This window comes from Mustela lutreola, chromosome 15, assembly GCF_030435805.1.
Source record: "Mustela lutreola isolate mMusLut2 chromosome 15, mMusLut2.pri, whole genome shotgun sequence".
NCBI classification, from domain to species: domain Eukaryota; kingdom Metazoa; phylum Chordata; class Mammalia; order Carnivora; family Mustelidae; genus Mustela; species Mustela lutreola.
The window spans coordinates 60,022,587-60,037,051 of NC_081304.1; the positions used below are offsets into that span (position 1 = coordinate 60,022,587).

The 14,465-nt window shown below is 60.7% G+C and overlaps 1 protein-coding gene across 2 annotated transcripts; it reads right to left on the minus strand.

Moving 5' to 3' along the window:
* Positions 1-749: 749 nt before the first annotated feature.
* On the minus strand, positions 750-14,129 carry DHX33 (DEAH-box helicase 33). Of its 2 annotated transcripts, XM_059148984.1 has the most exons (12): positions 13,813-14,129; positions 11,678-11,838; positions 10,678-10,905; positions 10,344-10,514; positions 8,335-8,520; positions 7,646-7,757; positions 6,472-6,631; positions 6,289-6,377; positions 5,577-5,704; positions 5,019-5,222; positions 3,444-3,530; positions 750-2,617 (listed from the first exon to the last, which is right to left on the minus strand). In XM_059148984.1, exons 1-12 carry the CDS (start codon positions 14,063-14,065, stop codon positions 2,309-2,311), a joined length of 2,088 nt encoding a protein of 695 aa, XP_059004967.1. In that variant the 5' UTR covers positions 14,066-14,129; the 3' UTR covers positions 750-2,308. The 2 variants fall into 2 exon arrangements, with proteins under 2 accessions (XP_059004967.1, XP_059004968.1); XM_059148985.1 differs by lacking the exon at positions 13,813-14,129 and having other exon boundaries at positions 11,622-11,820.
* Between the last annotated feature and the right edge of the window lie 336 nt (positions 14,130-14,465).

Below are 14,465 nucleotides of genomic sequence, written 5' to 3' on the forward strand. Positions count from 1 at the left end.
TCAGGGCACAGGTGCTGGTACATCCCTGCCTGTTTGGAGGGCACCCTTTTCCCACCTTGATCTCACCCCAAGGAGTCAGCCTGAGAACTCCCCTGTTCCCAGCTGAAGAAGTCAGTCCTCCAGAATGGTGGACAAGATCAGACAAATTCGGAAATACATTCTATGCACCCGGGAAAAGAGAGCCACACACGTGGCATGCGAGACTGATCTTTAATGGAGCCTGTGGTCTGGCTGGAGTGTGACACCATACATAGGGCCCACGGTCCCCCTGCAGCTGGCCCTGCCAGCAAGAGCAGGCCTTCAGAATACAAGGAAACCTGAACAAAGGTGGGGTTTTCTCCTACAAGCTCTAATGTTCCCATCAGACTATAAAACCCTTGCTTCCTGTCAGAGCAGCACGTCCCATGTTTACAGACTAACATCTCTGGGAGGAGAATCAGGCTGTGTCCTGCCCACCCTGGCCGCCTGCGGAAATGCCCCCCGAGGACGGGCCCTTATCAGGGACCGGATGCTGGTAGCTTGTCCCTCGTGGTGGCTCTGTGCTGCCCTGCTGGCCAGCCTCCGGAGAGGGCATCTCCCTCCACAAAGCTGCTCGCGGGACGTGGTGATTCACCAGGTGAATCAGTGGGCCCAGGCTGGAGAAGAGGCGGCTGGCCTTGGAGGTCTCTCACGGACCATAAGCGACGTCACCACGAAATGTGGAACTTTTAAGAAAGTTTCTTAAGAGAAAGCGCAATGTCCGCCACAGGTCGATGTAAGCAGCACTTTATTTCCTTGTGGTGATTCGTGGTCAGAATGGGGTTTCCAACCTGCTTCACTCCCTGAGCAGCTAGGTTTAAAATGAACTTTTTCAAAAGTCCAGTAAAAAAAAAACTACTGTATGAAAATTCTGCCAGAATGTTGCAGCAACTGACTTCTTTCTGTAGAGAAACGTGAAAGCTGCTGGCAGCTCTGTGTCCCGCGCTCCCACTCAGAACAGGTATTGAGCAGGACACGCACTGCCCTCACCCAAGGAAGCCCAGAGAATGTGCCGGCATGTTATCACCCACTCCCCATTCTTACCAGCACGATTCCCATTTTATTAAAAATACAATGTATTCTTTTCCCCAGTCAGCTTGAACATCCTAGGCCTCTATTAAGAAATGAGAAAAATACACTTAAAAATTTTTCTGAAAAACTCGTCAGAAAGTCAGCAACTGTAAACAACAAGGTTGTCTGTGGAAGAGCCAGCTGAAAGTCTAAGAATGCAGAAAGATAGGTATCCGGGACCCCGTAGCCCCGGCTAGCCGCTGGGGTGCTCCGGGCACATGCGGCGCAGAAGCAGGCATAGACTGCGGGGACGTTGGGGAGGCCGAGCCCGTGCCCCGGAGCGGAGACCACCCGCGGTCCCTGTGCAGTGTCAGGCAGTGCGGCCCCCTGCCTCAGAACCGCATGGTCCACTTGGTAAGGAATGACGAAGACACTGTACACCGGGGTTCTGACCACAAGGCCCAAACAAATGCTAAGTCAGCTTCTCTTACAGCAAACACTCTGGAAAAGCTGACTTGTATTTGGTGATCAAATAGCAAAGAGGAACCTTTGGTGTCTCTCCCCTTCCCGGAACAGGAGGCCGGGAAGAGACTGGAGACTCTGGGACTCCCACAGACGTGCAAACTGCGGCCCGGGGGTGGGGGTGGCTCACGCAGGAAGCCGGACTGTGTCCCCCTATCCCCATGAAGAAGGAAGCACAGAGACGACGAATAAGATGCGAGAGCACAAGCCCAGGGGCAGCAGACAGGACCCCAGGTGCGGCCGGGTCCTCACGGTCCCTCCCCCTCCAGCCACCCTGATAGCTCTCTGCCCAGGCCCCACCGGGACAGACTTGGCCAGTCCTCACGCCCGCGGGGCCGCATGTGCCTAGCTAGGGAGAACAGCCAGCGGCCATGCTCGATGGTATCCTCGCGCTTGGAGGTGGCGACGAGGAGGCTCGCACCCTGGGGTGTGCAGTTCAGGAGGGAGGAGACAACAGTACGTCCCTCCTCAAACTTCTACAGACCTTAGGACATGTCCAGGGACAGCTGAGCTCTGCGACCCTAGAGTCCCCTCCTGGGAAACGCCACCCCATCACAAGGACTCGGGGAGTCTCACGTTAGAGTGGCACACGGGGCAGGACAGCCTGCATGTCCCAGTCAGGCACCCGCCGAAGCCACCTGAGCTGGACTCTGCGAGGGCCGTCCCTGCACCCCCATGCAGCAGGCGGGGAACCCCGCTGGGACCGGGCTCTGCGCTCCTGGCTGGGGGTCGGATGCTCCAGTCAGGGGCAGTGTGCTCAGTCGCGGGCGGCACGCAGCTTCCTCCGGAAGTAGTCAGGGGCGGCCTCGTGCAGCCACTCGGCGTCCACGACACACACGTCGCGCATGTAGCAGCGGCTGGTGTGCAGCAGCTCCGTGTACACGACGCAGGCCGGCCGGCAGTGGAAAAGCACGGACGAAGGGTGGATGGCCACCGGCTGCCGGCTGTCCGTGGTGACGTATGTGCCGTCGGGCTGCAGCTCGGCCGTGCTCATGAACAGGCTGTGTGCCAGGCACCGGCGGACGCTCTCCCCGTCCCCGCGGGAGGACACCATCGGCATGGACATCTGCGGCGGGAGAAGTGGGCACCAGACACCAGCCCTGGTCAGGCTCAGACGCAGCCCCAGCGCCAGCCCGGCCCAGCAGGCGCTGCTGCTGCAGGAGGCCGTTGGCGGGGCTGCAGGGAGCAGACACACTTGGGCCGGGGAGGGGATGGATGGCCAGCTGTGGCCCTCAGAGAAGGGCCTTTCCCGCACTCCCACTGCGGCCAAATTACCCTTCCTGCTCTGGAGCGCCCCTCCAGCAAGCACCTCCCCGAGCCTCCCCTGTCCACCTCCGGCGGTCGTCCCCCCAGCACCAGTTCCGGAAGATCCTGCCCCTCAGCTGCACCCCCGGGGGACACCGGCCAAACAGGCCGCTGGTGGACACCGCCTGACCCCGCTGCCTGACCACGGTCTGTGGTTCCCCTGAAGAGAAAGGCCTGGGACAGCAACCACCATGGAGGCAGAAGGTGGGAAGCGGGAGGGGCGTGCACAGAGCGGCCAGAGAGGACCCGCCCCCTGTGGGGTTCAACCATTTCCTGTCCACAGCCTCCCAGAGAAACCTCTCTCCCCACTTCTCCCTTTAAGACACCTCCAGGGGTTTTGGTTTCTGCAATCTGCTGTTCCCCTCCTGAGGGGGACCCTCTTCAAATCAGCTGTCACCATTTCTGGGGAGCCCCCCATTCCTGCCACTAACTGCTGGTCTCTCTTTCCACTGGCTGTGGTTCGGAACAAACTACATAGGTATGTAGGCTCCAGTCTCAGCGACCGTCAGGCGAGCCTGGAACCCAAGAGTGGAGAGGCGAGGACTTTGGATGAGGGGCACGGGGGCCCCAACATGCAGGACAGGTACCTTCAAACAGATGTCCCTCAGCTGTGCTCGGACCTCAGCCACCAGCGCCATGTTCTTGCTGTTGACGAAATTCTCTCTGCACCAGTCCTGAGCGGGAGAAGAAGAGTCAGCACACCCATCACTTGCACAGAGGAAAGAAGTAAGAGAACTTTGAGAACTGAATTCAGAAAGAAGACGTCAGTCGCTAAAAATAAATGGAGGAAAACAGCTTTCTGTCAGAAAGCACAAACTGTAAGGGGACACAGATGAAAATTCCCTCACACTCTGGATTCATTATCCCAGAATGCATTTAAAAAACTCCTATGTGGCAACGAGACAATGACCAACAAGTTGGCAGGACAAAAGACAAGGATGCGAACAGCCACCCCACAGACACGAGCTTCGAGCGTCCGGTACAGGTCGGGGAGCCCGGCCTGCGGAGCGCTCCCGGACGGCAGCTTAAACTAGCTGAGAGGTGCACCGGCTCAGCGAGAACGCAGCATCTGAGCAAGTCGGACGGTGGGAGTGGGAACCTGCCCCAGCTGGGGCGGCCGGGAAGCTGCCGTGCACCGGGCCAGAGTTCGGCATGCAGTGGCCCACGCGAGACTGACTGCCACTCTCGGGCTGCGCTTTCGCCGGACACACAGCATCCTATTTCCTCAAACAAACCGAGGCAGACAAAGCAGGACGCAGGCAGCCACCACACCCGAGCAGTGGCTTTTCTCCTCCTGAGACCTGACCGCACAACGCAGAATTGAGGCGTACACGCCAGGCGGGTTTCATGGACACAAGAGACCACAAGGTATTCGTGATGCCCGCATCACGCCATCTCACTTGCCGCACACACCTATTTTAGTACTTGTTTCCACTGACCTCGTGACGCACGACAGGATTTTCACTTTTATGGAAAAGGGGGAAAGCAAGAGTAGTGCTCGGCGTGTGTTCTGTTCTGCAGCGCACCCCGCAGAGGGGCCCATTTGGCCCCCGGCCCGAAGCGGCGCAGACGCCCGAGATACGCTGATCCCCGGGAGGTGCACAGACCCCCTGGAGCCACGCTGACCCAGGAGCCGCGCCGGGCACCCCGGCTTCGAGCTGCCACCAGAGCTGCCGGGCTTCGGCTGCATTTATCTCGCGCACCTGTTCACAGCAGGGACCACAGTACCAGGGCAGTCTAAGGCAGGCCACTTTCCGGGTCTGGGCACACGGACAGACATCTCCACACGAATTAATGACCACGGCTGCTTCCCCGTCTGCCGCTCTGGCTTGTGGGAGGGCTCACAGATGGCTCTGCCTTCAGACAGCGGGGTTCTAGAATGCTGTTCCCATTCAGGTCTGAGGAACCGCAATACCCTCCACGTGAACGCTACTGTGCAGACAGGCCGGCGGGGGCAGGAGGGAGCTCATTTGTAGCAGAGAAGCCAGGCCACCCCGCGCACAGGGCCCCTGCCCAGTGAGAATGAGCGGGACACGGGCAGGGCGGAGGCCAGTGCTGCGGGTCTCCCTGGTGAGGCCTGTGCACTCCGACCGGGGGCTCCGGACGTTCCACTGGCTGGGCAGGAGAGCATCACGGGAGAGAAGGCCCCGGCTGAGACCAACCTTACTTCTGCCCAGGTTCTTGAAGGCCCGGTAGATGTTGAGCAGCGTGATATGGTCCCCCTCGCTGGACACAAACTTCCTACGGACAGCCTGCACCTCGTCCCGCCGGGAAGGAGGGTCGTACAGAACACTGTCCACCGACAGGAGGGAGACGATGGTCAGGATCTCCTCCGTGCAGTGGAACTTGGGGGACAGGAGGAGGGTCTGCAAATAGGAGTTGCAACGGTGAGCCCTGAGACCTCCCCCCACTGAGCACAGTCTGTCCACGCTGCCTGTGCAGCCGCCCCACTGCGGCCTCAGAGGCCAGGTGCCTCTCCAGCCACCACCGCCTGCTCTCTGGAACCCGACAGCCCGCCCACAGGCTCCCACAGTCCTCGGGGAGGGCTCCCGACTTCGCGTGGCTCTGACTCCCACACCCGACACCAGCACGCATCAGACGCAAAGCAGGGCCACAGCTGCTCCGAGGCAACAGCGAAGGGGGAAGCCAGGGCACCGGGGGTGCAGGTGACCGTCATACAAGCCGTGTCGGAGAAGGGGCAGCGAGTGGAGGTGACTTACTTTGGCGAATTTGGGGTCTAAAGGGAAAGCGGCCATCTTTCTCCCCACCGGAGTCAGGGTGAGCTGGCCGTCCTTCTGTTCGAGAGCACCTAATAGGTCCAGCTGAGCAACTGCGGCCTGAATGTGATCTGCAGGAAAACCAGGAGAGGGGGATGCAGCTGCAGCCACTCTCTGCTTCGGGAGCCAAAGGCCCCCACATCCAACCCTGGTCCTCGGGGCGCAGTGGCCGGGGACACTCCTGTCTTTAGCTCTGTCCACAGCAACATCCTGTGACCCTGCTGCATCACACACATGAAACCCGCACACGCCCACACTCGTGGCGCCATCCTGACCCGCGTTGCCAGAAACAGAGACGCACGGCAGTGGAACAGAGGCTGTGCAAAGCCCAGCTGAGAAACACTTCTACTGTCCCCTTCACATGCCCTGAATTTCTAACCCCGGCCACACGTCACCTGCTGAAGGATAAACCAGCGTTTTCGTGATGTAATACAGAGAAAATGACCCCCAAGGCCCGACGGGAAGTGACGGCTCTGGCCCAGGAGGCGCTATGGGCACAGAACCCCCCTGGAGGTCCTCTGGCCCCCCGGACAGCCAAGCTTATGCACCAAATGAAACGAGAGAGGAAGCGGCCCCCAGACGCAATTTGGAGAGCCAAGCCATTCGCGGGTCCTGTTCCCCCGCAGCCCTGGCCCTGCACAAAAACCCCGCCTACCCGGAGAGGGCTTGGACATGAAGTCGAAGGTGAGCACGTCGGGGACCTTCATGGCAAGGAGCTGCAGCAGCACGCTGGCCAGGTTACACCTGCGAGGAGCAGACGCACAGCTGCCGCACCGGCTCCGGGTCCCCGGCTGGGTCTGCGGGACGGCAGGGGTGGCGGGGGTGTGGGGGTGCCCACCTCTGGATCTCCGGCACAGTCATCTTCTCAAACTTCTCAAACTCGTCCTCTGTGTAGAGCCGGTAGCAGACACCACTGCCCTCCCTGCCGGCCCGGCCTGTACGCTGCCACGCCTGGGCCTTGGACACACGCTGCACAGTGAGCACCTCCAGGCCACTGTCTGCGGGGAGAACGGCCCGCGTGAGGCCTCGCCCCGCAAAGGATCACACGGGTTCACCAGCGTGGGCACAAAGCAGTGCTCCTCAGAGCCCCAGTGATCCTTCCCACAGCACACGAGTCCGGGAACCCCGAGGCCATGTGGGAAAGCACAGAACAGCGCACTCCACACTGAAACTGCAGCGTATCAATCTTCGGAACATCTTTTAAGCCCACGTGCCCGGGGCCATAGGTCCCCGCCAAAACCACAGGGCCAGAGCTGCGCCGGTCTGCTGGTGACCGAGAGTGTTCCAGGCTGCCAGGCTTTTCAGTGCCCAAACTCTGTCTCCAAGAAGCTAGGGTAGCTGGCCAGCGGTCACTGCCTCGGAAAGGAGATGTCAGGGGCCGGCCTGCACGGCCCTCCCGGCTCCGCTGTCAGAGGATCTTGAGGTGGTGTGATGGGAGTCACACCCAGGAGTCGCATGGGTCCTGGATAAAGGTGTGCTCTGTGCCAGGCCCGAGGGAACAAGTCCTTCCACACGCTACCTCCGAGTCCGCACCCTTGGTGGTGTGCTGTCCTCAGACATCCCCACTGCCTCTGATCCTCCGTAGCACCAAGCTGTGCAGAAAGCAGATGGGAGGACCAGCGTATCCAGCAAGCTCCCAGCGCACACTCTCAGGGACAGTGGGCACTCACCTCGGCCTAGGGGATCTCCTTCCTAGGACGCCTGAAGCTCGAACATTCATTTCAACAAAGCTCCTGCCCTGTGTCGGGGGTCCCTGGCCGCACAGCCCCCTCACCCAGCTGCTCAGGAGTCTCAGGCCAGGCCCAGCCGGTCCTCAAGCTGGCAAAGCCTGGGCCCCCGTCCTGCCCTGCCTGGCCCCGGGCTCCCGCTGCCAGCCCCCTTCCTGGACCTGACTGCTTTCAGACCGTGTCACCTGCGCGGCTGGTGCCACCCTGGTCACGGCGAGTCTGAGCAGGAAGCGCTTGCTGGGAGAGGCTGTGGGGAAAAGAGGGGTTTGTGGGCGTCATCCTCACCAGGATTATACATCTTTGCTTTAACCATGCCCGTGTCAACCACGTGTTTTATTCCCGTGATGGTTATGGAAGTCTCAGCGATGTTGGTTGAAACGATCACTTTGCGACAGCCCTGCAGGGAGGAAGAAACCAGAAGGTGACACACACAACTCCGAGGTTTCACAGCACAGTGCCCACCAGTAGCTCCCACAGCCCACATGCTCTCCAGGAACGAGGATCACGTGACTTATGGGAATTCTTCACACTGAGCAGGGAGGTTCCTGTCCTTAAGGCTTATTTGAGAGGATGAGATGCAGAGGAACCGGCAGGCGTGGCTAGGTGCCCGGTCCCACCAGCCACTGCCTGAGCACCATCTCTCCACTTCTCGGGGCCTCCGTGTCGACACAACTGGACCGCCCCCATGCTGCCAGCTCAGCAGAGGGCAGCCAGCACTTGTGATGTGCTGTGCGGCCAGCACAGGCAGCTGGTCTGTGTCAGACTGGGGAGAGCCCCTCATGTACCAGTCACCTACCGCCTGTGCCCACCCCCCACCGTGGTCTACCCGCTCCCCCTGTTCTCACCAGGCCCTGGAGGCCCATCTGGCCTGGGTCTTCCAGTCCCACGGCTTAGCGGCTCGCATATCTGGTACCCGAGCACCCCACCCCACAGGTGCCCGGGGAAGGGCCCACAAAGGCCGGGTGCGTACTCACCTTCGGGGCCGCCTGGAAGACACGGAGCTGCTGGGCATAAGGCAGGGAGGCGTACAGAGGAAGGACCAGCATGGCGGGGCAGCCGTCCGGGAGGTGCTTCGCGATGTCTCTGCAGGTCTTGCTCATGGCTTCGATCTCCTCCTGCCCCGTGAGGAACACCAGGATGTCCTGGGAAGGAGGCGCCTCCTGCAGGAGGGAAAGCGTGGCCTCAGGAGGTGCCTGCCAGAGCGTGGGCTGCAGCAACAGAGAGCGGTCACCAGCGAGCTTCCCAGATGGGTTTTCTTCGCTGTGGAGAGGTGCGTGGGCCACACTTGGTGTGTCCTCGGGGAGCACGCACTCGCCGAAGGTGCCTGGAGCGGTCAACCGAGTGAGCTACAGTTAAATCCAGTCCCGCATCTAGTGTATCTGTGGCCCATGCCGGCCTGTCCCTCCCTCTACACGCAGGGAGGTGGTGCGCCCAGAGCAAGACGTTGCAGCAGAGACAAAGCTTGGACCCGTGTTGAGAGACGGAGGAGGGAAGGACTGGGCCGAGGGTGCTCCAGCCTGGGCGAGGTCTGAAGGGTCTCTAGGAACAAGACCCGGCCCCGCTCCCTGGAGAAGACAGGAAGGCCCAGGACTCGGCCATGAGAACCCGACAGCCTGCCCTCCTCTAACCGGCCAGGCAGGAGGCCAGAATGGATTTCAACCCGGAGGCACAGGACCCGTCCACACAGCGGCGCCAAGGCTTGGGAGCTGCCCGCCCTGTGGAAAGGCAGCACAAGGTGCTCCGGGAGAAAGCGGACGGCATACCAACGCGGGAAAGATACTGATGACAGGCAGACAGACCATAGATGCTGGAACACCTGGGAGGAAATGAGCCACGGGAATGCAGAAAACTCATACAACTATGTTGCATAAGGAAGGAGGCATCAGGACAGGCCCTGCTGGCAACGGGTCGTGATGCTGTAATGCCCCCCACTGGCCTGAAAACCATGAGACATGTCTATGCTAAGAGGCGGGGGGAGTAGGAGGCCAGGGAGGCTAAAGATATAGCCTCATCTGCCTGGGGGGAACCAGCAGCGCCAAGACCCGCAGTGTAGGCAGGTAATGCTGGAAATACCGAATCCAGACTAAACAGCTCAGAGAGCCATTAGGTCCCCTGAAACAATGGGATCTGGACTGGGGAAGTAAAAGCAGCTGTTGGGTGGTTTTTTTAAGACCGACTGACTGATTTGAGAGGGATGGAGAGAAGGTGCGTGCATAGCGGCAGGCAGGAGAAGGGTAGGCAGAGAGAGAGACTCTCAAGCAGACTCCTGGCTGACAGGAACCCGCCACCTCCAGGGGGCTGAGCTTCTGACTATGAGATCACCACCTGAGCGGACATCAAGATCTGGAGGCCTCAGGGGACCAGCCACCCACGACCCCAGCTGCTGGTTCTTATGACCCTCTTAGAACTACTGCCCTTTTTGACTTTTTACACACTCACCCCTCAGATTAAAATAAAAATCGTTTTTAAAAGATTTGCCTCTGGATTCTTTCACAAAGTTAACGGGAAGGTACGAACAGTCAAATTTTATGAGGGGAACCAAAACGAGGGGATTTAATCATTCAAACTTAAGTAAATGTTTAACAAAAGAAGAAGATTTTGAAATGCCTCTGTAATTCAGTTTTTCTGAAAAAGTGGAGTTCTAAAGGATCACCCTTACTGGGTGGACAGCAGCTTCTCCCACAGTGAGGCCATAGCGGCCCACATGCCTTCCTTGGGGGCAGCACTGCGGGCACCCCACCCGCAGTCCACTCTGACCAAGCCATCTCCCAGCTCAGCCAGGGTGCGAGGCCCATCAGAGCCCAGTGGTTTCCTCTGTAGAGTGGATGCGAGTCGCCGCAAGAAAGCAGCAGCAGGACACGGTGACACTTGGCAATGGCCCAGCTCCCAGGGCGCCCAAGGTGGCAGCGTTTCCTCTCACTGGGAGCACGCCCCCGACGGCGAGCTGAGCCCCATCTGCACGGGTACGCGCAGCACGCTATACCTGGTGGATCTGGAAGACGGAGACAAGCGCAGCATGCAGGTAATCCTGCTGCGGCTGTTTGGTGTAGAGCACCTGGATGGGATGCTGCCGACCTTCCAGGTAGAGCACGGGCGCCCCATCGAAGTACTGCGAGAACAGGTCCACGTCCATGGTGGCGGACATGACGACCACCTGCGCACAGGATGGAAGAGTGAGAGGGCTAGGCCACGCCCACCCATCCCACGCCTGCTGCTTCCCACCCTGCGCACCGCTGGTGACCGACTCCTGTCCGAAGCAGGGCCAGCAGCCGCCCGGTAACAGGCCTCTCCCTCTCCTGGACGCGAGCCACACCTACTTTGAGAGGTGGCTTCCCCAGCTCCTTCCTCCTCTTCTGGGCAGCCTTCACCACCCCAAAGAGCACATCGGTATGGACCGTCCGCTCATGGGCCTCGTCCAAGACCACACAGCTGTACTGGCGCAACAGAGAGTCGGAGATTGCTTCCCGAAGAAGCATGCCGTCTGTCAGGAACTTGATCCTGGTGTCTTCCGAGCTGACGTCGTCGAAGCGCACGGTGTAGCCCACCTGCGCGAGGAACCGCGGGCTCAGTGGGCCTGGGCTGAGCAGCTGCTAGGTGCCCGGCACCCCCAGACATGTGTGCCCTCCTGGGGAATGGCCCCGCGCCCTCGGGCACGGACAGGCAGTGGACGGGTCCCTTTAACTGCAATAATGAGCACCACTAAAACTCGGGGTGCTGGAGGCTCAGCTGTTAGCCCTTCACCTTCCACTCAAGTCATGACCCCATGTTCCGGGATGGAGCCCCCACGTCCCACTCCCTGCCCAGCAGGGAGCCTACTTCTCCCTCTCCCACTCCCCCTGCTGTGTTCCCTCTTTTGCTGTCTCTGTCAAATAAATAAAATCTTAAAAAAAAAAAAAAAAATCTGAAACTAGACTCTCACCCCAGCTGCTGAGAAACTTAAAGCTCCAGAAAGACAAGAAAAGGTAAGATGTTTTAAAGCGAAGTGCGCAAACATGCGCGAAGCTGCCGTACCCACAGGTCTAGGGCTCGATCTCCGCACGCACTGTAAGCTAAAGAAATGCTTACGATCTCTCAGACACACAGAGGTTTCACAGAGGTTACTGAAGCCTCAAGAACACTTGCGGAAAGCAACTAATTCATCCGACTTGCCGACAGACTCTGAACACAAAGCATATGCACAGACAGGTGACGTCGGAGGAACGAGTGACAGACTCAGGCTTGAGCAAGCCGGGGAAGAGAGAGCCTCCCGGCATCCCGGAACCTGGCTCAGAGAAGTGCCATGCGGGCGGGCTGTCAGCAGAGAAGGAGGTGAGGTACCAGCTTCCCGAGCTCAGTTCTCTTCTCGTCGGAGACTCTAGTGGCCAGAGAGATGGCAGCTACTCTGCGCGGCTGGGTCACAGCAATGACGCCCTGGCGGCCGATCCCCCCTTCGTAGAGGTACTGTGGGAGTTGTGTCGTCTTCCCGGAGCCAGTTTCCCCTGAGACAGAAGATAAATCTCACTTACATGCAAATTAACACAAAGTTCACGAACTAGAGGTTGATAAAGCCCCAGGAAAATAGGCACTGGTGTGTACAGCTGGAGCAGTGTTCTCGGAATTAGTCTGGGAAGGCCACATTGTATCAGAAACACCTTTAAAATATTTACAGCCTCCAGGCACACATCCACTTGCGGGAACTGGTTTTGAGGAAATAAAGAGGCAGAGACAAATGTAGCTTCAGACTCATGCTATTCAACTTGGTTTGGGGAGCAAACAGCTGGAAACAATGTAAATGTTCAGTAACAAGTAACCTGCACAAAAAACCTAAGGAGGGAACACAACTGTAACAGAAAACGGTTACTTCTCAGAAGAATAAATGAGATGTAGCTGGGCACACCCAGAGCCATGCCCACTCCACGGCCCCCACACCCCACCATTCCATTCCAGATTCTGCCCTTTCCTTCTGGCCCCACCCCGGCCCACACCTGCCTGCCATCACCAGGTCTGGCACCAGGTCTGCCCGCACACTTTACAGGATGAGTCAGAGCTCACACTCTCCCTGGGGCTGCCCTGGTGGCCTCCTCCTAATCTATCTCTGGTACCTTGTGTGCCTCTCCTCCAGCACGAGCACCTCATACTGTGTGCCAACACTGCAGGTCCTGGAAGGCAGGGAGGGTCTACCTGTCTCTTCTCTGAACTTGAGCATCCAGCATACACCACCCTCAGGGGGTTCCTCTAACTGTCCCCAAATGGAACAAAGAACTCAGTAAACCTGGGTATCGATCCCCTCCGGCGACCACTAAGAATCTCTGACCTTACAGCCCTACATGCCATGGTGCTTGCACTTCCCACTCTGCTCATCCTCCTAACCCAGCCCAGAATCAAGACTAGGACTGTGATTACTCTGCTGCATTCCTGCTGAAACTACCAGGCAAAACCCCAAATGCAGATCAATGTCTCCCTGTCCAGCTTTTCTCCTCCTCCACCAGACCCCTGGGCATGGCTAAGCAAAACAGCCCATCCGTGCAGATGAAGACAGGAGTCTGTGTTGGGGCCAATGTCCCTGGATGCCAGCACCACCCCGGATCCTGCTCTCCCTTCTGCAGCCTGGCAGGGTCCCCCTCTTCCCCAAGGGGCTACCTGAGGCCCCCTGACTGCTGTTCCCAGCAGAGCTCCCCACCTACTCCACAGAACTCGGGTCCTCACGTGGGCGCTCCCTCTACCTCCCCTCCAGCCTCCTCCCCAGTCACACCCATGCTCCCCTTCTGTCGCCAGCCCTGGGCCTCCAGGACGTCCTTCCCCCTATTCCTGACCCGCTCCACATCTGGTCTCTGTTTCCAGGCACCCCCCGCCCCCGTCTCCGCTCTCTCTCTGCCGGCTCTCCGTCCTCGCTTCCTTCGCCTCGGCCTCCACCGAGCTCTTCCCCTCCGTTCTCTTCCCTCCCTCCAGCCGAAGCCCGCTCTCACTGCCTTCCTCACCTGCCCGCCTACTCGGTCCGCAACCCAGTGACGATCCGCGTCGCCCCGCCCCGCCGGAGGAGCGCGCGGCGGGAGGCACACTCGGCACACTCGGAACACCCCCTCCCCAAGTCCTGCAGGGGTCTAGCGGCTGCATCTGTCCCCCTTCTTCCTACGACTCCAGCCCGCTGATCCTCGCCCTCCCGGTCTCCCTCCTCCTGCGGGCTCATCTGCTCGGTCCTCTGGACGCTCGTCCCGACTTGGACGCTGGAGACCCCTGCCCTGCCCCGAATACCCAGGCCGCCCCAGAGGCTGCGACCTCGCGTCAGGCCGGCTCACTCCCTCGCCGCAGGCTCGCCCCCGCGCGCTCCGTCCTCCCCCGCCGGCCGCCCTCAGAGACCCGGAGTCTCCCGCTCGCCCCACTGCGGGGCAAGTGGGGGGCGGCCCGCCGGCGGGGGGGGGGGGCGCCTCGGGGGAGCGGCGGGGCACCTCCCCCGAGCCCCTCGGGCCACTCACCGATGAGGACGGCGCTGTCCAGGGCCCGGAGCTGGGCCAGCAGCTGCCCCCGCGCCGCGAAGATGGGCAGGCTCCGGCGCTGCCGCTCCACCGCCTCGGGGTAGACGCCGGCCGCGGGCTGCGCCAGGGCTGGCTGCGGCCTCCGGCGCCCGCCGCTACCGCCCGCGGTCAGCAGCATCAGCACGCGCCCCCCGGGGGGCCCGCAGCCCGGCCGGAACCTCTTGGCGGGCGGGAAGCCCGCCTCCTCGGGCATGTCGAGCAAGCGCCGCGACCGGAGGCCGGCCCCGGCGGCGCGCAGCAGGCGCGTGCGCCCCTTCCTGCCCCGCGCCGCGGCGCGCACCGATGACCTCATGGCCGCTGCCGCCGGCCTCCGCGAAGGACTACGACCCCCGGCATGCACTGGGGGCCTGCGGCGGCGAGGGCAAAGCGGGGCCGGAAGAGGCTCGGCCCCAGGTGCGACGGAGGGAGGCCGGGAGCTAGCGCGGCGGGGGCGGGAGCGGGCCGGGAGGGGCTGCCGCGGGGATCGGAAGCCGGTTCCGGCCGAGCGGCGACTGCTGCTGCTGGGACTGTTACCGGCTGGTGAGCCGCGTCGGGACTCCCCGCGGCCGGTGTGGCCGTAGGCCTGGGGCCGGTTGCCCGCGTGTGTCTCGGGT

What these genes read in the sequence shown, in the direction of transcription:
- DHX33 (XM_059148984.1), bottom strand. Translation starts at nt 14,065, where the DNA reads ATGCCCGAGGAGGCGGGCTTCCCGCCCGCCAAGAGGTTCCGGCCGGGC. An exon ending in CCGTCTTCCAGATCCACCAG is followed by an intron (nt 8,521 to 10,343) that starts GTATAGCGTGCT and finishes TCCCTCCTGCAG; the next exon opens with GAGGCGCCTCCTTCCCAGGA. An exon ending in TAGACCCCAAATTCGCCAAA is followed by an intron (nt 5,223 to 5,576) that starts GTAAGTCACCTC and finishes TCCTATTTGCAG; the next exon opens with ACCCTCCTCCTGTCCCCCAA.